This window comes from Equus przewalskii, chromosome 31, assembly GCF_037783145.1.
Source record: "Equus przewalskii isolate Varuska chromosome 31, EquPr2, whole genome shotgun sequence".
Taxonomy (NCBI): domain Eukaryota; kingdom Metazoa; phylum Chordata; class Mammalia; order Perissodactyla; family Equidae; genus Equus; species Equus przewalskii.
Genome location: NC_091861.1, coordinates 6,172,487 through 6,194,047, shown reverse-complemented (window position 1 = coordinate 6,194,047; position 21,561 = coordinate 6,172,487). Strand labels below are relative to the sequence as shown.

Here is a 21,561-nt window from a genome sequence, read left to right as displayed (position 1 = left end):
TTCAGATATTTGAAAGTACCAAAATAAAGTCTTTGAAACCAGGTCATCCATGTAACTCTCCACTAACTAGAATCTTTGATAAACTAGAGCACACTTTTCTCCTCCATCCTCCTTGGTGGGTATCAGCAAGTGATGTCTACAATATCCCCAGTTTGAGTCAGAAATGGTTATTCACAAAGCCTGGGTAAATGTTACAGTTAGCTACAATCTCACCACCTCCGTCCCTAAGCCACAGCAAGTAATAGATAAAATAGTAATAAATGAAGATTGTCCTGCTCTTACCAGGAATAGTGGAAAAACACTGGACCTTGTATGGCTCTTTGTTTACCAACTTTGAAGCTTTGAGAAATAACTTTCCCTTCCCGAGTCTCAGTTTCCTCTTCTGTAAAATGAGACGAGTAGCTGTACTCACAGGGGTGTTGGGAGGCTTAAATAAGACACCGCATTTTAAAGATCTTTGTCAACTTTTTAGTGCCATTCACTTGATTTTACAACGGTAGTGAAATTCATAAACTTTATAAATGGTTTGCCCTGCTATTTGTTTTGTTTTCTTTTTTTAAAGATTTTATTTTTCCTTCTCCCCAAAGCCCCCCGGTACATAGTTGTGTATTTTTAGTTGTGGGTCCTTCTAGTTGTGGCACGTGGGACGCCGCCTCAACATGGCCGGATGAGCGGTGCCATGTCCACACCCAGGATCCGAACTGGCGAAACCCTGGGCCACCGAAGCGGAGCACGCGAACTCAACCACTCGGCGGGAGGGCTGGCCCCCCCGCAGAAATTTTAAAGGTAGACTAGATTGACCTCATATGTAGCCTGCTACCACTCTAAGAGCATGACTGGTGCTTTCCCACAGGTTTTCCTCGACAGAGAGCTCACCAAACAATCCAGTATTAATCTGGTGGATTTAGCAGGAAGTGAAAGGCAGAAATCTTCAGGATCCGAAGGAGACAGACTGAGGGAAGGATCACGAGTTAACTTAAGTTTAACCAATTTAGGAAATGTTATCAGGTAAATAATCAGCTGATAAGTATTTATTTGTGCCGTAAAATGACCACAGATAACAAAAATTAGATGAATCATAACCCTTGGTTTATGACCCACTGTCATCATTGGTTCATGCCTGGTCTTCCCATATGTTTTATTTTAAAATAATTGATTGTTTTTTAATAAAATAATAGACAGTAATAAAACCACCACCCAAGCCAGGAAGTAGTTGGTATTCCTCTCCAATGCTCCCCTTGGAGATAACCACCATCTTGAATTTTATGTTTATCCTCTCTCTCTGTCCATCCCTGCCTTCTACTTTCCTTCCCTCCCTCCCATCTTTCTTTCATTCTTTCTTATTTTATCCCGTGTCAATATTATTATTTAGTGACACATTTTTGAAGTTTATAAAAAGGGTAAAATATTATATTGTCTTCTGGACCTACTCTTTTTTTAAGCTATTAAGGTATAAATTACATGAAATGCATAAATCTTAAATGTCACCTCAATGAATTTCTATACATGTATATATCTATGCAGTTACTATCAGATCAAGATATAGAACATTTCCAAAACCCAGAAGGCTCCCCCATACCCCCTCCAAGGCTTTTACTCCCAGCAAAATAAGTTGATCTTGTCACCAAAGATTGGTTTTGCCTAACTGTATTGATTTTCATATAAATGTGATCATTTATATGAGGTCAATGTCTTTTGCACCTGGCTTCATTCACTAAGGATTGCGTCTGTGAGACTAACCCATGTTGTTTCATGTAGCAATTAATAGTCCCTTTTTCATGTCACAATTTATTTATCCATTCTCCTATTGATGGACATTTAGTTTGTTTCCAGGTTTTGACTACTCTGAATAAAGTTGCTACGAATATTCTTGCACACACACTTTGGGGAAGATCATTACTCATTCCTCTTAAGTATATACTCAAGAGTAGAATTGCTGGGATTTGCTTTTAGACTCAACATTACTAACAATATCTACCCATGTTTTATGTGGCTAGAGCTCATTTACTTTCTTTCGCTAAATGTTGTGTCTGTGACATGCCTCCATGTTGTTGCAGTCGTAGTTGTTAATTCTTTTTCATTATTATGTCGTATTTCATTGTGGGCAAATGCCACAATTTATTCATTCATTCTCCTGTTTGGCATTTTGATTGTTCACAGGTTTCTGTTTTTCACTGTTACAAACAGTGCTGCTATGAACATTCTTGTACAAATCACTAGGTATCAATATACTAAAGTTTCTTTTGAGTATAGACAAAGAACTGAAGTTGTTATGTATAAAGTTGTGTAAATACCTAATTTTTCAAGATGGTGATAAATTGTTTTCTAAAATGTTTGGACCAATTTACATTCCCAGCAGTAATGTATAAGAAATTCCATTAATCCACATCGTTTCTACGGCTTGGTATTGTCAGGTTTCTTGATATTTACCAACTAAATGGGTGTAAATATATCTTATTATGGTCTTGATATTCCTGGTTACTAGCAAGTTGGAGCATCATTTGATATGTTTATTAGCAGTATGTTTCCTCTCAAAATACCTCCTCTTAGGTGTTTCCCAATTAGTCTATTGAGTTATGGTCTTTTTCATTGACTTGCATTCTTTACATATTTTTTATTTCTCTTTTTCAAGTATATGTACTATAAATATCTCCCCCCAGTTGGTAGCTTGGCTTATCACTTTCTTTAGGGTGCCTATTTATGAGCAGAAGTTATGGTTACGAATTATGTTTTGCATTTTTTGTGTCTTGTTTAAGAAAACTAGAGCCACAAAGATATCTACCAACATTAGACTTAAGCTCCTATCTGTCTGGAGTTGAACTCTGTGTGTAGTGTAAGGTAGGCATCCTTTTCATTACTTTTTCCTTATAGAGTACCAATTCTTCCACTTACATTTGTTGAATAGTCCCTACACTCCCCAGCGATTTTCTATACTACCTCTGTTACATACCAAAATTCAATATCTGCCTAACTGTTTCTTGGCTCTTTAATCTGTTCAGTTGGTGAAAGTCTAAATATAATAAATACTATATCCTCTTCCTGGATAATACAAGGATCTCTATTCTGCATCTGTAATTGTTGATAAGTATTTTAATTCTTTTCTTCTTTAACCCCAAAAGACATTATTATTACTCTTTTCCACAGTATTCATCCACATTTATCCGTTTTTAAAATTATTTATCCCTTCTTAAACCTTAGAGCTGCTCTCTAAGATCAGTTTCCTTCTGGTTGAAGTATATTCTTTAGAATTTCCTTTAGTGATCATCTACTGACAGTGAACTGTCAGTTTTTGTTTGGTTGAAATGTCTTTCCCCTCATCCTTGAAAGATAATTTTGCTGGGTGTACAGTTCTAGATGGGCATTTTCTTGCAGCTCATTAGGGATGCTATTCTCCTGTTTTCTTTGTTGGTCTAATTGAGATTCCCTTGAAGATAATGTCTTTTTCCCCAGCTACTTTTAAACTCTTCTTTTTAGGGGTTCTCCAACTTCATTATGTTGCATTTGGGCATGGATTTATTGCCTCCATAACTCTATCAATTAGTGATTTTCGTCAACTCTGGAAAATTCTCAACCGTTATCTCTCGCATATTGCATCTGCTCATTTCTCCCCTCTTTTCTCTTCTGGAACTTCAGTCAGACTATTTGGAACTTCTCACTCTGTCCTCCATGTCTCTTAGCCTTTCTTTCTTGTTTCCCATCTTTATGTCTTTAGGCTGCCACCTGGATAATTTCTTCAGAACTATACTTTACTAATTCCAATGATAGCAGTGTCTAATTTGCTGTTAAACCTATCCATGTTGTCTTTAATTTCAAATATTGTGCTTACTCCTTTCTAGACGATCATTTTGTTTCTTTTCCAAATCACCTACATTAATTTTTTAGATTTCTCTGTTTGTGACTATAATTTCTCATAGGTAGGATTTCTTCCTTCCTCTTCCCCTCTCTTTTCAATGCCGATTCTGCTTTCTTCGCAATCCCCTGGAACGGGGTGGGGACTGAGACAATTATTTCTCGTTCACTCTCACTCTGGTGCTGTAGTCATATGGGGTCCTGACTTCATGGGCTCTTCTTAAGGCAGTAGGAGAAAAAGGCAAGAAAAGGACTTCAACCCACTCCCCGTACCTGTCTTTATGCTGATGGCCTGTCACTCTCTTCCTCAGATCACAACCCTTCTCTATACACATTCACGATAGCCTGCAGGCTCTTTAGGTTTTCCTCACAGGTTTTAGGGTGTTGGTCCCTCAGATCTGGGCTCTCCTCTTTCATTATCATTTCTCCAGGGTTGTTCTTGGAGAGGGAGCCAGCGGCTGTGCTGGGTAGCCATCTTGCTTCTGCATCTGTGTACAGAAGGTGTCTCAACCATTGGGTATTATTTAGAGTCACATCTCAGGTCCATGGGGTCAAAGAGAGGATTTGAAGCATGTTCTGACTTATCCCCAGGGAGGCAGGTTTCTTCTGGATACATTTTTTGAGTTTGTATTTCCTTTTTCGTTCAGTGCTCTGGCCGATGCAGCCATGGGGAAGAGAGTCTTGCACGTCCCCTACAGAGATTCTGTTCTGACCAAGCTGCTGCAGTCCGCTCTGGGTGGGAACAGCAGGACCACTCTGGTAAAGTGACTTTCTTACAACATTTCAGACTGATTGAGCTGTTATTATTGCTGTTGTTATTGCTATGGAAATTATTCTCCGTATACCACTCATACAGCACTTTGCATTTACACCACACATTCTCACCTGTTGTCTCATTACTCCTGCAGCTCTTTCCACCACAACGTTCAAGTCAAGTTTCTATATTGCTAATTTTCATATTCTTTTCTGTAGTTTTCAGGTTCTCTACAAGCAACATATATTACTTTTATTATCAGGAAAAAACTAATACAATTTTAAAAATAACACTAACCGTATCATATTATTCTAACCAGTGGTCATTTCATGGCAAGACTGGAAATCACTTTGACCGTGTTAGACACGAGCCAGGGGTGTAGCCCAGAGAGTGGCTGGATCGTGTCGTCTCAGCAAAGACTTCAAGACTCAGTGTTGAGTGTTGCCAAGTGGGTATAACGTGCTATGTGTTAAAATCAGGGCTCTCTGCTCTTCAGCCTCGTGTGCAGGGAGGGGCAAAACTGGTGGATGCTGCCTCCAGCCTCGCACTGACCTTGGGTCTGCTGTCCTGGTTAGGAGAGACACGCCCCCTGCTGGGACCTGCTATATGCACCTGTCTCCAAAATGTGCAGGAAAACACATCCCTAGTCTTTATCATTTAATCTTGCCTAACTACTTTTAAATATTTCATTTTAAAGTTTTGCTGGTTGTCAGTACCCGTGGGCCTCAATGGGCCATCCCCCAAGAACCTGGAATCCAAGGAAGTCCATAAGGTGCCCTCTGAACTACAGAATCAAACCTGACGGGTCTGAGCCCACGTGGGCATAGTCCCCTGAGAGGACGACTGCGGGTCTGCAAGATGGGGCTCCGGCTGAGGAGTTAGAATGTTGAACAAAAAAATACGTGGTGGGTAGGAGGTGGGGGATGGTCATGGATCATCTCAGGAGGCAAATGAAAAAGAGAATCCGCAAAGCCAACATCCCAGCTCTGGAATCTCTATGGCTCCAACCCCAGTTTCAGCGTCTTAAAACCTCACTTTCTCCCTTCCTACAGTGGAGATAATGACAATAGCCACTGGGAAATACTGCTGTGAGAATTAAATGAGGTGATAGAAATGAACAAGCTTTAAAAGCCACGAAGCTAAAGAAAGATGAAGCAGTATTCGCCAGGCTGTTATGTGCTGGACCATGGCCTCCAGGTCCGTGGATTACATGCTGCCATGTGGACAGTCACCCCTCCTATTCACCCTCAGCGACCCTGCCCACCTCGAGCTCATCAAAAAGCTTGTTTTCTCATCTGAATTCTTGAACAATTAATCCAAAGTCAACAGCCAGACTTGAAACCACGCAAGTGGCTACGCAGTAACGAGCAGTTTTATGGGTCTCTGCGGTGGCCACACTCCCCTGTGATCTCAATCCCTAAGCAAATCTGCTGGGGACTCAGGGCAGAGGGCAGTGTGGCACCGGGGTCAGCAGCACAGCTGTTCACGTCAGTCAGGGCTGGTTCAAGTTCCAGCTCTGCCAGTTATTATCCGTGTGACCTTGGGCGTATTATTTTTCTCTAAGCCTCAGTTTTCTGTCTGAGTTGTAAAGTTCGAACAATACTGTAAATTACAGGACGTTCTGTGAATGTTTGCTGTATAATATCAACAACAATAAATCCCTATATAAATAACAAAATCTGAAAGGGATATTTTTCACAGATAGCAGCTATAAGTCCAGCTGACATCTGCTATGAGGAAACTTTATCAACATTAAGATATGCTGAAAGGTACGTTTATGAATATTTATTCTCCACAGTGGGTCTAAAAAGTTCGAACCCTGGCAAACTCTTCTAGTGCCCTTATACTTAATGGGTTGGTGTTTTGGGAAGAGGCCCAGGAGAAGGCAGAACAAAATGATGGGTGAGAGAGGAGTGAGAGAAAATAAAACAAGAGGAGAAAGAACTGGGGCCTCAGGGCCCTCCTGAGCCTGCCGTTCTGTCACTCCAGTCTGGGATGGGGGAGGAGCCATGGGCTCACTTCCATGGGAGAAAGCATTGATGCCAACCCTGGTGTGGTTAGTTATCTGTCTCCCTGTATTTTGCTGCCGAATATCATGGGTATTAACGGATTTCTCCTTTAGTCCCGTGGGACATGGCTAGAGCATAGCAGCAGGCAGGGGACTTCATGCTAACGGTAGATGAAGTTGAGCATGTAAGAGGCAACCCCGAGGCTGGCACCCAGTCACCAGCCCTGCAGCTCTCTCTGTGTTGGTTCTCATCTCTCTAGGCCCCATAATACAGGTTAGATGCTTTGGAATAGGCGTGAAGGGCTAGGTCTCTTCTCAGGGAGGGGCAATCATGGCCAGCTCCTTCCCATCCAACTGGCCCAGGAAACAAACCCCTGCAGTTAGCCTGGCGCGAGGCTGTGGCTGTGCCACGTTCCTGCTTTTCAAGGCAGGCATCTGGAGCTTATTCCAACCTGCTTCTCCTGACCCTTCTAAGAAAGGGAGGTGGGCTATGGGGAGAGGGAGCCTCTAACCAGGGAGAGAAACTCTCCCGCAGGCCCCCACCACTCCTCCTTCCCACCGCAGGGCAAACACGAGAACCCACCACTGCAAGGCTCCCATCGGGTCAGACAGGACCCTGGAATTCTCAGGCCTGCGTTCCAGGCAGCTGGAGTTCCATGGGAAATGAAAACATTTGCCCACTCTAATATGTCCCTGTCCAGTTGAGGGCCTGTGCTGCAGACAGTGTCTGCCCCACCAGCTGTGTGACCTGGACCTCCCCAACCCTCAGTGACCTCTCACACTGACGGGGTGGATACCTATTCACAGCATTGGGGTGAAGGCCATATGAGATGGTGCACGAACCGTTCCTGGCCGAGTTCTGCCTGGCGTGTGTTTGATGCTCAGAAATCGCAGATGTTATTATGCCACCAAGCGATCGCCTCTCCTGTCTTTCCCTGGCTCTCCTCTGAGGGAGGGAGCCCCTTGCATTTAAGTGAGAAATACCTGTGTTCTCATCCTCCACTGTGCAGCCTCAGGAACATTTCACACCGGTAGACGTTTTCTTCCAGCATCTGCCCAACAGGCTCAGATCTTTAGGTCGAATTTTGCCTTCAGTAATATCTAGAATGTTCGCTTTCTCTCTGCTTATCAGATGCAAATCTGGTGCTAACAGTTTTTACTGCTTATCAGATGCAAATCTGGTGCTAACAGTTTTTACATGTGATGAGAGACTGTGATGTACAGGAAAGAGAAAATGGTACCCAGAAGTCCAGGGCTCTAGTCCGCGCTCTGCCAGGCTGTGTGACTTGGGGCAAGCCTTGTAAACTCTCTGTTCCTCAATCTCCTCTGTGTAAAATGAGAGGAGGAAGGTGGCCAGATTTAGCAAATAGACATTCAGGATGCCCAGTTAAACGTGAATTTCAGATAAAGAGCAAGAATGTTTTAGCATAAGTACGTCCCATGCAATATTTGAGGGCGTCCCATGTTTTCTCTGGCAACACTAGAAGGAACTGAGACAGCTCACCTCTGAGACCCCGGGACTGGGCGCACAGGGCAGAGCGGTGCTGGAAGCCTTCAGGCTGAGTTATCACAGCTGCCACAGGAGGGAGGGGGCAGACTTTTTCATTCACTGAGGCAGCCCAACTGGCTGAGTGTGTTCAGGGCCCTGGACACGTCAGGGGCCGGGCTCTGGGCTCTGGGCTCCAGCTGAGCTGCTCACCTTTATTTGAACCACGAAAGTCACTAAAGTCCCTTTTGGTCTTAATGGCTTACTGGGACCCGACTTGGTGGAATCTTGAGTCGTCCGGGGGGAGGGGCTCCCACCTTGACCCTTGCTGCCCAGGCCTCTGGGGTGCTGCTCCAGCTGCAGCAGGCCCAGGGCCTGAGTGTGTGTCGTCCTTGCACACGGAAGGGCTAAGAAGATCCGGAACAAAGCCGTGGTCAACACCTCAACGCTGATGAGAGAGTCGAGGACAGAGAACAACAAACTGCTGCTCGGATGTGGAAACTCCAGCATGGCAGGTAAACTGAGGCAGGAGTCGATGTTGAGTAAAAGCCAGCAGTAAGAAGGCTGGGGACAGGAGGGAGTGAGTGACCAGCGTGGGCTCAGGAGGGGCCTGGGGGCAGAACACCTGGTTAGAATCTGACGGGAGCCCCAGGACCGGCCAACGGTGGCCTCTGGGACTTTGTCAGGACATTTTGGCCCTGACCTTGGGGAAAAAAACCACTTTAAGGTAAACATAGATTTATATGCAGTTGTAAGAAACAATGGCCCTGCCCTTTTAAAATAGTCATTTTAGTCTTGTATTTTATTGCCATTTTTATTTTGAGGCCATTGTTTTGACTTTCCTCACCAGATTTGGACGGTAGCCATTTGACGTTTATTCTCCTGGTGGCCTCACGTGGTTGAGCGATGTCAGCAGCAGCACGGTCTCCTGAGACTGTTCTCAGCTCTGGCTGCGCTTCAGAGTCACCTGGTGACTAAGCACCACCCAGACCAGTTAGTCAACCCCTGGCACCGCAGTCCTGCCTGAAGGCCCCGGGGGGCTCTGGGTGCAATCGTCCAGAGCTGCTGCTTTGAGCTAGGCCTCAGATTTCAGTTTGGCAGCATGCAGGTATATATAATTTTATGCCTGTTAATAATTTAGAATGGGATGGATAAAAAAGCAAAATATAAAACTGTTGAAGTAAAATTGGTAGAAGTGTTGAGCATCGAAACAGCAATATCGGAAGCTACACAACACCCCCCGGCCCCGCCATGCTGCCTTGGTGGATGCCAGGCTCAGAGGTCACGTCAGCTCGCCTGGCCTATCTCCAGGCTCCCATGTCCTGACTCACTGAGGCTGCAGCCTCCACCAAGCCCTTCCTCAAGGGAGTCAGTGCCTCACCTGGCCCACGCACGGCTCTGCTGGGTCACAAATCTCTGTAACATCAAAAGCTGGATGCGCTGGTTGTTGACCTAAACATAACATCCAATGCCCATTATTCAGAAGCACAGACACAGAATATGTGAAAAACACTGTGAGACCAGCTTCGATTCTTCCCGAACCCTCTGGCCTTACAAGAAGTCCCTGTAACACCTACACGAATGAAAAATAGGATGCTGAGCTTTGGGGCTCCTCCTACAAAGGACCTCTGTGTCCTAGTTTCTTATGGATTAAAAGGTGATACTACTCTTGGCAGAACTTACCAAGCGATTTCTTCTTCACACGAAGTGCAGTTAAACTCCTCACTCCTGCCAAGAGTCCTGGGGTTTTTTTAATTTTTAAAATTTTTTAAATTTTTTATTTATTCCTTTTTTGAGGAAGATTAGCCCTGAGCTAACTCTTGCCAATCCTCCTGTTTTTGCTGAGGAAAACTGGCCCTGAGCTAACATCCATGCCCATCTTCCTCTACTTTATATGTGGGACACCTACCACAGCATGGCTTGCCAAGTGGTGCCATGTCTGCACCCGGGATCCGAACCAGCGAACCCCAGGCAGCCGAAGCAGAACGTGAGAACTTAAGCACTGTGCCACCAGGCCGGCCCCTGAGAGTCCCGTGTTTTGACTTAGAGGGGAGTCGAGAGTTACTGTTGTTATTCTGTGCCTCACCTTTGACACTGCTGGCCCGTCACCTAAAACACCTCCCTCCTTCCAGGGCAGCCGGCCTGTCTGCTGGCCGAGCACGGGCTCGGGCCTCATGCTGACCCGATGAGCTGGGCGCACCAGCTGGAGCAGGCTCGGAAGGAGTGGCAGCAGCAATACGTGGCCATTGCCCGGGTGAGCTTCCCGCCTCCACCCGTGGAGGCCGCACCTGGGTCCGCGGCCTGGCACTCCACCGGGACATGCGCTGCCGTCAGGGCTGCTGTCCGGTGGATGACAGGGATGAGCGTTTTTCGTGAACGTGTAACATGTGAAACGTGGCACATGACTTACAATAACGTTATTGGCAGAGTTAGTGGGGAGAATGGCAGGGCGGGAAAGAGAAGGAAGCAGAGGCCTTGGTGCATACTGATGAGAGAGGCTGAGGATAGAAGTCGAGGCCACTGATCATTAGAGTTGGGGGAGAATCTGAGGAATACGAGTTGTCTTCTGGGGACGGTATGTTGTGACCCTGAACCGTGGCATTCACTGCCAATACCACATCCTCAAGGGCCTGTGATGTGAATTTCCTGCGTGGGTCAGGGAGATGCCATCTCTGCCTCCGGTCAACACTGCACCCCCACCATGACCTTACTCCCCAGAGTCACGGGCCAGACCTGGAACACTGGGAGTGGTGGGAGGGTCTAGTCTGGATTCTGAACAGCTCATGAAGCCCAGAAAAGATGTGAACCTCTGATGGTGAGGGCGCAGTCGGGGGGAGGGTTGTGGCATCAGGAGGCCAGGTCAGGCCGGTGTCCAAGAATCGTAGAGGTGTGGGTGCAACATGGGGTGCACGCAGCAGCTAGAGTGCTGTTCAAGTAAGCTTCTATGTAACGGGGCAGCTGGATCTACAACTCTTAGCTGCAAGGACTGGGTAGGATTCCCAGGGCAAGAACACAGGAGTTTGTTCCGGTGGACTGTAACAACAGAATGGATTTTTCTCCTCCTTACTCTCCATCAGAATTTCAGGATTTAAGAGCTCTCCTGCTGGTGCGTGGTTTGCTCCAGGTCTGTGTGACTGTCAATCTTCTATGAGCACAACGCCCATCAATGCTGTATTAAAGACTGAGGTGCATTAGGTAGCCAGGAGAGGGTCATCAACAGCTGGTTGTCAGGGGGCTTCGGGGAATGAGATGGAGCGTAGCCGGTTCAGTGGAGGCCCCAGAGAAGGACTGTCCAGGTGGGGTACCAGAGAGGGGCATCCTGACAGTTGGGGACACTGGGAGCCTGAAGAAAATGGTGGGGTAGAGGTCAAGGTGGAGGGACAACGGGAGGGCGGCTGGGAAGGGGGAGCAGAGTGGGAAACTGGCTATGCTTCAGAGCAGCCCTGTCCAGAAGAGCTCAGGCCCCTGACCCCTGCCCTGCCGAGGGCTCACCCCTGCTATCAGGGAGCCCCCAGCCCCGCTTGGCTCACCCCTTCTGGGCTTGCTCTACCAGCCCATTTCACAGGAGGCACAGACAGACGGATTTGATGAGAAGTGGGCAGGAAAGGAGCGTTTCTCTGAGTGTGCTGGCTGCCTGGTGACGGGAACCCTCTCTGTTCTCCTCCAGGAGCGGCAGATGACGGAGACCCTCCCTCACCTTCTCAACGTCAACGAGGACCCACAGCTCACTGGCGTCCTCAAGTACTTCATTCAGCCTGGTACTCTCTCCCGTGACTTACTCTGGCCCTGCTCCTGCTTCTCACCCCAGGAGCATGGTGCTTTTCTTTAAAATTATTTTTTGTGGTAAAATAGACATAACATAAAATTCACTGTGTTAACCATTTTTAAGTGAAGAGTTCAGTGACATTTAGTACATCCACATTGTGCAACCATCACCCCCATTCATCTCCAGACCTTTTTCATCTTCCCAAACTGAACTCTGTACCATTACACAATAGCTCCCCATTCTCCCTCCCCCAGCCCTGGCACCCACCCTTCCACTTTCTATCTCCATGAATTTGACTATTCCAGGGAACTCGCACAGTGGAATCATGCAGTATTGGTCCTTTTGAGACTGGTTTATTTTACTTGGCATAAGGTCCTCAAGATTCATCCATGTTGTGGCACGTGTCAGCATTTCCTACCTTTTTAAGGCTGAATAATATTCCATTGCCTGCATAGACCACCTTTTGCTTACCCGCTCATCCACTGGAAAATGGCACCCGTGTTGCAGTAACATCTGGTTCTCCCCGCTCTGGCCCTGTGCACACTCAAGCCCGTAGAGGGCTCTTGAAGCACGGCAGCGGGGGCCAGGCGGGGGGTGCAGCACGCGGGAGGGCCGGTGGTGCCCTCTGCTCTGTCCCGGGGTCAGTCACAGACAGAAACAGACCTTCACAGACCGGGACCCCCGCTGTGGCCAGCCTTCAGCGCATCTCCTAAGGTCCAGACTCAACGGCTTCTTCCTCCAGAATTCCCGTGAAGAAGGTGGAACTTTACAAAGGTTAAGAGTCCCACAAAAAGGGAAGAAAGTAGAACAATTATCCCTAAGCAAGGTGATGCCCAAGTACCATTATGATCGAAAATCCCAGTGGGAAAATCCCTTCCCATGATCCTGTTGGAGAGGAAACGGCCCTTCCCAGACATCAGACCTGTTCTCTTGTTAAGACCAAATCCTGAAAAATTTTGAAAGCAATTTATCCTAATTCTTTTCAGGTTCATGTGATGCTGGTCAGGCTACTTCAAACGCCATCACTCTTCACGGTTTGGGGTAAGTTTACATGAACTATCTTCGTCCAGCTTCGGAGAGTTGTGACCAGACGAGATTCCCAGAATTCATCTGGTCAGCAACAGGCCAGGCCACAAGTCCTGCTGGACAACCAGGAGCAAGAAATTCCCACCTCCCTCAGCGACCCGCTCCAATGCCGGTGGAAGGGCTTCCATCCTCTCGCCAAAATTCCTCCTGCTGTGCTCACTGTTTCCTTGGTTCGGATCTTGGCAGAAAAGGGAAAGTCAGTTGCGAGACTCGGTGTGATAATTCCACACAAATAGGTTTGCCCAGGAAATGAAGAGAGCTGAAAGCAGAGGCCCACCGAGGCAGCTCATGCCTCTCACGGTCTCACCACCGAAAGCAAGAGCATCCTCAGATCTCTGAGCAAGCACCAAGTGCACTGACAGCAAGCCCAGGCTCGGAGGTGACCCCTCCCCAAGGAGTCCCTCAGAGCCCTCCGGGAGCCCCTGTGGAACCCTACGGTGGGGTTTCATAAACTCACAGCAGTGTCCCACCTCTGTGGCCTCTCTACTCGGAAGGCCACTGCCCTAGGGCTCTCTCTCCTCCTTCCAAGACCTCTGTGTCCTGGCTGCCCACAATTTCCAGCCAATAGGCTCCATCAGCCCTTACAGAGAGTCCTTGCTGGCCAGTCCCCCCAGCTTACCTCAGCCCTCTCACGCCAAAGTGTGGGGGGTTGGGGGGGAGGGGACAGTGCTGACTGAGGGGCCAGTGGGCATCACCTCACCTGCACCACCAGCCTCCAGACCCCTTCTCCTGATTCTTCCTGGGGATTCCCCTCATCTCCCTTTCAGGCCACTTCCTGTGGGGACCCCTAGTCCAACACAGAGGTCTGTAAGTGGCTGAACTCCACATAAGCTGAGGTTAAAAACTTTCCCATAGGATCCCTGGGCCCCAAGCAAACAAGGGATATGGATGGACAGGTGTCTCAACATCCAGAACATTCCATGACAGCCGAGGAGTGCTGGAACATTCTAGAACAGTTAGGAATACAGTCACTCAGGGCACACAAATGATGTCCACTGGGCAGCCAATCTGACAACTAGTCCCAAATCCTGTGACATACAAAGTCTGGATTTCTATAACAAAGACCCAGAAACAGATCTAGACTTCTCTGCAGTGCCAGAGGCTCATTAGTCAGTCACCTTCCCAAGCGTCTCTTCTGAAACTTCATTTCACTTTCCCTCCATCAGTCCCACTAGCCCGTGTGTTTTGAGGACTCTGGCTGTGACCCCCATGTCTCCGGGCTCCTTGCAGCTATCGGCACTCAGTCGGTGCTGGTTCTATTAATGCTGGTTCTATTAATAAAAGAATTGCCTCATTCTCTCCCAAGTCTGTGTGCAGGGTCCTTCTGCACCCGCTGTGGCCACGGCACACGGGAGCCCACAGATGCATCGTCAGCAGCTCTAGACTACTGAAGTGTGTGAGTGAGAAAGAGAACTTAAGCTGTTCACTGAAATCTTTATTTGGTCACTTAGACAAACTCTTGTCCTTTTAGAATTTCAGAAAAACACGCTTCCTTCACAAATTTGGATGGTAAAGTGACAGTCACGCCACACAGCAAATGCAAGGTTGTCGTTAACGGGGTGCCCATCACGACCGCGACGAAGCTGCAGCATTTGGTAAACTTTCCTGCCTGAGTCCCACCCAAGAGCCGGGAGAGGTCCTTGTGAGGAGCCCCAGGCCTGGAAACTGCAGCGAGGGTTGGGTGGGCTGGGCACCAACCGCCTCGTGCCCCTCGGCTGCGGGATCACGATAATGACACGGTCACAGCTGTGAAGTTGGGAGATCTGATAAGAATTTGCTGTGTGTTCTTGGCAAGTTGCTTCGCTTCTCTGGACCTCTCCTATAAGGCAGAGCGGGGTGAACTGGATGATCACCAAGATCCCTTCCAGCTTTAACATTTTATGACTTTTTGGTTTTTAAAAAACCTGCCAATGAGAGGGGTTGCACAGCACCTTGCAAACGTCAGCCTCCTTCTGTCTCCTCGCTACCGCCCTGGCCTGCGTCCCAGCACCCCAGGCTCCTACCAGCCTCCCTGCAGCCCAATCCTCCTCCAGTCCGTTCTCCACACCGTGGCCACAGAGAGCCTCTTAGACGAGCAGACTGCATTAGGTCACTCCCTTCTGAAGTCCTGCAGGGCCTCCCTTTGAGGACGCCTGCGCGAGCTGCCCGCCCCGCCGCCTCCAGCCGCGCTGCTCTGCGCGCCTCCCTAGTCACGCTGACCTCCTGGGTGCTCAAAACACCCCAGGCCCTGTCCGCAGCAGCCTTCCCCGCCTCGCAGAAACCAACCGCACTGGAACTCTCACCTTAATAGACCACTCCCGAAGGGGCCTTCTCTAATCCCCGGATAAACGCGGCCCCGCGGATACGCTGCAGAAGCCCCGCCCCTTTCCTCTAAGCGCCCTCACGGGTAGTGGTCACGTCGTTAGTCTGTCAAGCGCTGCTGGGAGGCGTTGGGTCTGTTTGGCCCCAGTGATTCCCAGTGTTTGATGGAGAGTCAGCGCTCAGTGTGGAATAAGGAAATAAATTGAAAGCATGCCCCCAGAGGCAGGATGCCACCCCTTCCCTCCTCACACATGGGTCTCTCCCCTGTTTCGGGGGGCTCAGACGGGTTTTGTGACTTAACTCAGCTGGGCTGGGCACAGGGCCTTGGCCCTGCTGGAGCAGGCTGACCTGGCCCCTTCTGGCCTCCGAAGGGTCCTGTGAGGGCAGCCTCCTTCTCTGATCCGACTCTCTCCTCCCTAGGACCGAATTATTTTAGGCTCCAACAGTGCCTACCTCTACATCGGGTTTCCCTCAGAGCGAGGCAGCGACGACTTGAGCAGATTTGATTACGACTTTTTCCAGCTGGAGAGAGCAGCTGCGGAGGGAGTGAGCGTGGACAAGCTCGGTGAGCAGCCTCGGCCCTGACTTCCGGCATTCACCATGGGCTGATCTGAAAGCAACTGCTTTCACTGTGTGCTCTCCGGCTTTGTTAAGGAAATAATCTTCTATTGTGTCAAAGTACAATGTTTAGAAAGTTAAAATATGATTTCCACACAAATATAGAGCGAGCACACATCAGATTTAATTCATTAAACTGATTCCCTCGTGAATGGGGGTATAGATGGTTCCAAGGAGTTGGGGGCAGTAGTGTATATGGCAGGCTGGGGTGAGATTGCCGAGTCAGGCAAAGCTAACCAATGGCCTTCGGGCAATAATCTTCTACGGATAAAAATCATTTTAAATTGCCGTCTTTGACAAAGTAACATCTAACAGCTCAGAGTCCAGGCCCTAATGAATAGTAAGTAGTAAGTACACAGTGGGACATTCCCCTAGGGAAACAGAGACGCCTACACAAGGCTCTGCCAGGACACTTAAAGGACAGCCGCCCTTCGCCTTCTGTCCATGTTTCGGATGATCTTTCTTGACGGCTCTCCCTTGCACTTGAAGCCTTTTCTTCTGTGGTCATCGCGTGGCTCTCTCGTGGGCACAGTCCCCACTGCGTCTTAGCCGGGAAGTCAGCAGTTGTCAGCTGGCCTGTCCCCAGCCTCACACATGTTCTGCCCTCGTTTCCCAGAGCCTCTTGCCATGGCAGGGAAGCATTTGTCTCTAATTCTTAATTTTGAAACAATTTCTTGAAACGTGTAAAAACGTTTCAAGAGTGGTGCATAGAACTCTCATACACACTTCACTCAGGTTTCCTAACATTTTGCTACATTTGCTTTGTTATAGGGGTGTGTGTGTATGTGTATACAGATATGCGTATATAGATAATTTGTTTCTAAACCCTTTGAGAGTAAGTTGCAGACATGATGCTAGCAATCTGGGATTCCTCATACGCGAGACCGCTCAGAAGCCCTACCATCTCCCTCGTCCATCTCTTCCCACGCCTCTGATGGAGGCTCCTGAGCACCTTTGCTCCCCTCCCCTCCTCAGGCCCCGGTTCAGTCGCTCAGGTGAGCTGTGGTCCCAGGGCTCCCCCGGAAGCCAGGGGAGGTTGGACTCCACTGAGATCCTCGTGCTGTGCTGGGCTGCCCAGAGGAGGAGCATCTCTCACGTGCCAGCACCTACCCTTTCCTCAAGCACACGAGCTCTCCCTGAACTTGCTGTAACAGACCCGTGGGTGGAGGGCAGTGGGGTGCACACACATTTGTGCAAAATAGTTCCTCCCTTTTCCCTACACCAGAGGTTTTTTCTCAGAATTTTAGCAAAATAAATTGATTTGAAATTCACCTCCTTGCTCATTTTCTGCTGAAGTTCCTGACCGAAAACAAATCAGCCAATAAACGAGACTCTCTAGTACCAAGCCTGGATGCTCCATCTATTCATTTATTGATTTACAGGGTCGACTGCACACCTGTCTTCCCAGCCCAGAGCTGGTGGTGCAATGTGGGTGAACACGCCCCAGCCCCTGGGTTGAAGGTGCTCAGCATCTAAGTAGACTGTGGGTCCTCAACAAGGCAGCTGGCGGGCAGTTCTGGGGAGTCACCCCTCAGGGCCACAGGGCACGGTGTGAACCCATGGGCAGGGAATCCCTAAAGAGCTGAGAGTTCCTGCCACAAGGCAGCACCAACCTGGGTCTGGCAGGGGGATTGCTTCTCCCAAAATCTCCACGATCCCCTCCTCCAAGCCACCCCAAACTAAATAGAAGTAAGAACAGGTTGCTCGCTGTGCCAGCTGTAGCTTCAGGATAAATCCCCAGACCTTCTTCCTAGACAACCATTTTTTACCTCCCCAACCTCTTCGCCCTGGACAGCCTGGAGCCACCTTGGGTCAAGGACCTTGAGACAAAGAATGGGAACCCAGGGCAGAGAGCCTCCTGTCATGAAGCTGCCAAGATTCATGGGTTGAGATGAGCAACTACTTAAGCAAAAGCTAGGCAATATCTTTTTTTCCTCACTTATTTAGTTTTTTTTTTTAAATTACATCCTTGTCCGGGGCTGGCCCCATGACCTAGTGGTTAAGTTCTACATGCTCTGCTTTGGAGGCCCAGGGTTCAGTTCCCAGGCCTGGACCTATACCACTTTTCAGCAGCCATGCTGTGGTGGCAACCCACATACAAAACAGAGGAAGATTGGCACAGATGTTAGCTCAGGGCAAATCTTTCTCAGCAAAAAAAAAGAAAGAAGAAGAAAGAAAAAGAATCCAAAAATTACATGCTTGTAAATGTAGAATGAATGAACCAATGAGCATCCCAGAGCAAGTGACTGACTTTTCCTTCTGTTCTGCTTTTCCCCTAGGTGCTGTGATCAGTGGAGATGGGAAAGCAGACCCCAGTGTCCTGGCTGTGTTCCAGGACTACATCAAACTGATGCCACTGGTTGCAGAAGCAAATCAAATGAGTGAAGAGCTGGGGAAGGCAAGAGCTAGAATTGGCATGTCAAGTCCAGAAAGGACCTTGGGGAACAGGTTCCACACCCCCCACTCCCACTGCCTCAAACTGGCTTCATGGTATAGACGAGGACACAGAGGCCTGGGGAGGGGAGGTGCTTTGCCCAAGACTCCACAGTGAGCCAGTGACAGAACCTGGGCCAACACCCAGGCCTTCCCAGTCTCAGCCCCTAGAGCCATGCCTTCCACCTCTGGCCCATCAGAGCCACCAGAACCATCAGGACCCCAGACCAATCCTTGCTCACCTGACCACTCGATCCCAGATTGTCCTCCCAAGTGGCCTCTCTGGGTCAGGGATTATGGTGGCTTCTACACCACAGAGAAGACCTGGGATAGGTTAGCTCCCTGGTGACACAGGAACCCCGTCATCGGGAAACTCATAAGGGACTTAATCACTTTGGTAAGGGCTACACGTTAGTTCCAGAATATTGAGAAATTCTGGTGCTTTGTCATTTCTTTTGGTGGCAATTCCAACGCGCAAGAGTTGGACTATTTTCTTTTAGAAAGCCTGAGTGTGAAGAGAATGAAAGAGAAATTGCAAAGATGGTGTAGGCTGGTAAATGTAGGATTTTATTTAGTGAGTAGTGTTTCTCTTACCAGGGACTTAAAATGGAATTGAAAGTGAAGAATCTGGCTTTGTCAGATTCCAGGGGCTACGACCTACAGAAAGAGGTCATGGTGAAGGTGACCAATCAGAGGACTCATGAGGTGAGGCTGCCGCTGTGGGCGGGCGTGGGCCTCCACAAGGGGTTTCTGAGCAGGTTTCCTAAGCACGCAGGTTAGTTTTACCAGCTATAGCCTGTGGAGACCCAGCAAAGGGGCTAGATGTCTTCCAAGTGTGAGCTGGGATTCTGGGGGACAGACTCCAGGGACAGGAGGACGCTCCGCCATGTCTCCCCTCCTGAGCTTCTCTGCCACACAGCACCAAGTTCTGGAATCTTTCCTAACCACTGGCAGTGAGCTCTTTCTGTTTATTTTTAACATGACTCAAAGGCTTTACTTTCAGAAGGGAGTCTGAAAGTTTATTGAATTGGTAATGGTGTCCCTGTGCGTATGTGTGTGTGCACGACAAAGAGAGATCTGCCATTCTGAAACGAGGAGAAAATCCACACTGTCATTAAGATTCCAGAAAAGTCCATTTCACAAACTCCACTGGCTGATCCATTCCCGTGTTTGACATTGCTCACATCAGGAAGGACCTTTTTAGGAACTGAAGACCCGTTTCCTCTCCCTCTGCTTAACAGAGAAGAGCAGGCCCATCTTTTGGCGTCCCTTGTGTATGTCATGCTTTTGGAGCAGCCCTCAGACTTCTGGCTCTGGGAGAACGCTCACTCCTTAGCCTGTCTTCAGAGGACGTGCCTCTAATTCTCAGCTGACCTTTGGGTGGACTGCTCCCTCCCAGATCCTCAGGGCACACACACCCCTCCTTAGCCATGAGTCTTGCAGCAAACATGCACTGGAGGAGGGGCTGACCACGCTGGGGACTTTTCGGTCACTGAGTGATCTGCTCCACTGAGCAACTAACTGATGCTTCTCTGGGTTTAACTTTTCTGCTCATTTCCTAAAGTTGTCAACATTTTCTGGGTCAAGACCAATTTTAAAACTTTTAAAAATTATGAAATATGAAAAACACAGAGAAAAGACTATAAATGTGTATGTTCACATTATATTGTAAATCCCTAGGTACTTACCACCCAGTTCAAGGGGTTTTGTGCTTCTGTCTGCCAGGGGCCGGAGCCGGCAAGTTCACCACTGGAGTTTAACTGGCCCCCAGGCTGTGAGTGCCCAGGAGCGAATCTGGGTCAGGGCCATTCTGGAGCGCAGCTTCTCAGAAGCTTTTCCTTTCTCCCTCTCACCAGTGCCAAGGTGGCCTCCTCTACATCTCCCAGGGTTGGAGGAAAGGGAGAGACGGTGTCTGAGTCTGTTTGGGCTTTATAGCAAAATACCAAAGAGTGGGGGCTTAAACAACAATTTACTGCTCACAGTTCTGGAGGCGAGGGAGTCCCAGATCATGGCACGGGCAGATTCGGTGTCTGGTGAGGATTTCCTGGCTCACAGACGGCCGTCTTCTCTGTGTGTCCTCACTCGGGTGGGGGGGGGGTCTCTTTTATATGGGCACTAATCCCATTCACAAGGGCTTTACCCTCATGACCTAATCACCTCCCAAAGGCCCCGCCTCCTGATGCCATCACACGGGGGTTAGGTTTCAACCTATGAATTTTGGGGACACACACACACAGTCCAGAGCAGCATGTTTGACGCTGGCTCACCTCACACTCCCAGTGTAGCTCTCAGGAGTCCTAGTATGATGCGGGAGGGTCTCCTGTAAGACCCCCCATCCCTGGGGAGTCAGCCTTGACTTCTATGCCATGTCCCATGAGGCCTTCCCTGCTGAGCTCTCACTGGGTATGTGGTTTTGGTTCTGGTGTTTTTGGCAAATGCCATCAGGGCAAAGAATCTCTGGTGATCCAATATTCTATATGCCTCTTTGGGGCCAGGTGTCCCCCAGAATTTGGTCTGGCAGTTTCCTACTGTCTTGTCTGATCTTGTTTTAAGGAGATTTTTAATTTTTAAAATCTGTTTTCCATATTATTCCATTTTTTATTGTTTATTTCTTACTACAGTTTAAGGTGACTTGGAAACTACTTTATTCAGCCTTGTTTATTGTTAGCAGAAGGGTTACCTAACACACCCAGCCGTTACCAGAAATAGAACGGCACGACGGTGTTACATTTGATTCTTGAGCGTGTGGTGTGAGAGCTGAGGGCCTGGGGACATTTTGTTTTCTTCCTTCAGCGTGACATCCCTGTCACAGTCACGGACAACTGAGTGACAGGACTGCTCCTGGGTAAACCCCACTGGGTTCTTTTTTTATTTTTTTGAGGAAGATTAGCCCTGAGCTAACTGCTGCCAATCCTCCTCTTTTTGCTGAGGAAGACTGGCCCTGAGCTAACATCCGTGCCCATCTTCCTCTACTTTATACGTGGGACACCTACCACAGCATGGTGTGTCAAGCGGTGCCATGTCCACACCCGGCATCTGAACCGGCCAATCCCGGGCCGCCGAGAAGCGGAACGTGTGAACTTAACCGCTGCGCCACTGGGCCAGCCCCTGGGTTCACTTTTAAGGTTTTGTGCCCTAATTACTTTTACGCAATTTTTTCCTATTTTTCTTTTTTCTCACGCAGTGAGTAGTCTTACTGATCTGTCATCTTTAAGGTTGTCCATTTTTATCTTTTAAAAGTACCAGTGACCTTTCCTCAA

General features: G+C 48.4%; 1 protein-coding gene across 1 annotated transcript in view; it reads left to right on the top strand.

Annotated features, from left to right (window-relative positions):
* KIF28 (Kinesin-like protein KIF28P) overlaps positions 1-21,561 on the top strand; it is a 63,706-nt gene that overhangs the window by 34,234 nt on the left and 7,911 nt on the right. The window contains 11 exon segments of the mRNA XM_070602616.1: positions 854-1,008; positions 4,497-4,608; positions 6,305-6,372; positions 8,503-8,612; positions 10,230-10,351; positions 11,765-11,855; positions 12,850-12,904; positions 14,421-14,544; positions 15,671-15,815; positions 18,148-18,266; positions 18,899-19,006. Of these exon segments, the coding sequence (XP_070458717.1) occupies positions 854-1,008; positions 4,497-4,608; positions 6,305-6,372; positions 8,503-8,612; positions 10,230-10,351; positions 11,765-11,855; positions 12,850-12,904; positions 14,421-14,544; positions 15,671-15,815; positions 18,148-18,266; positions 18,899-19,006 (1,209 nt within the window).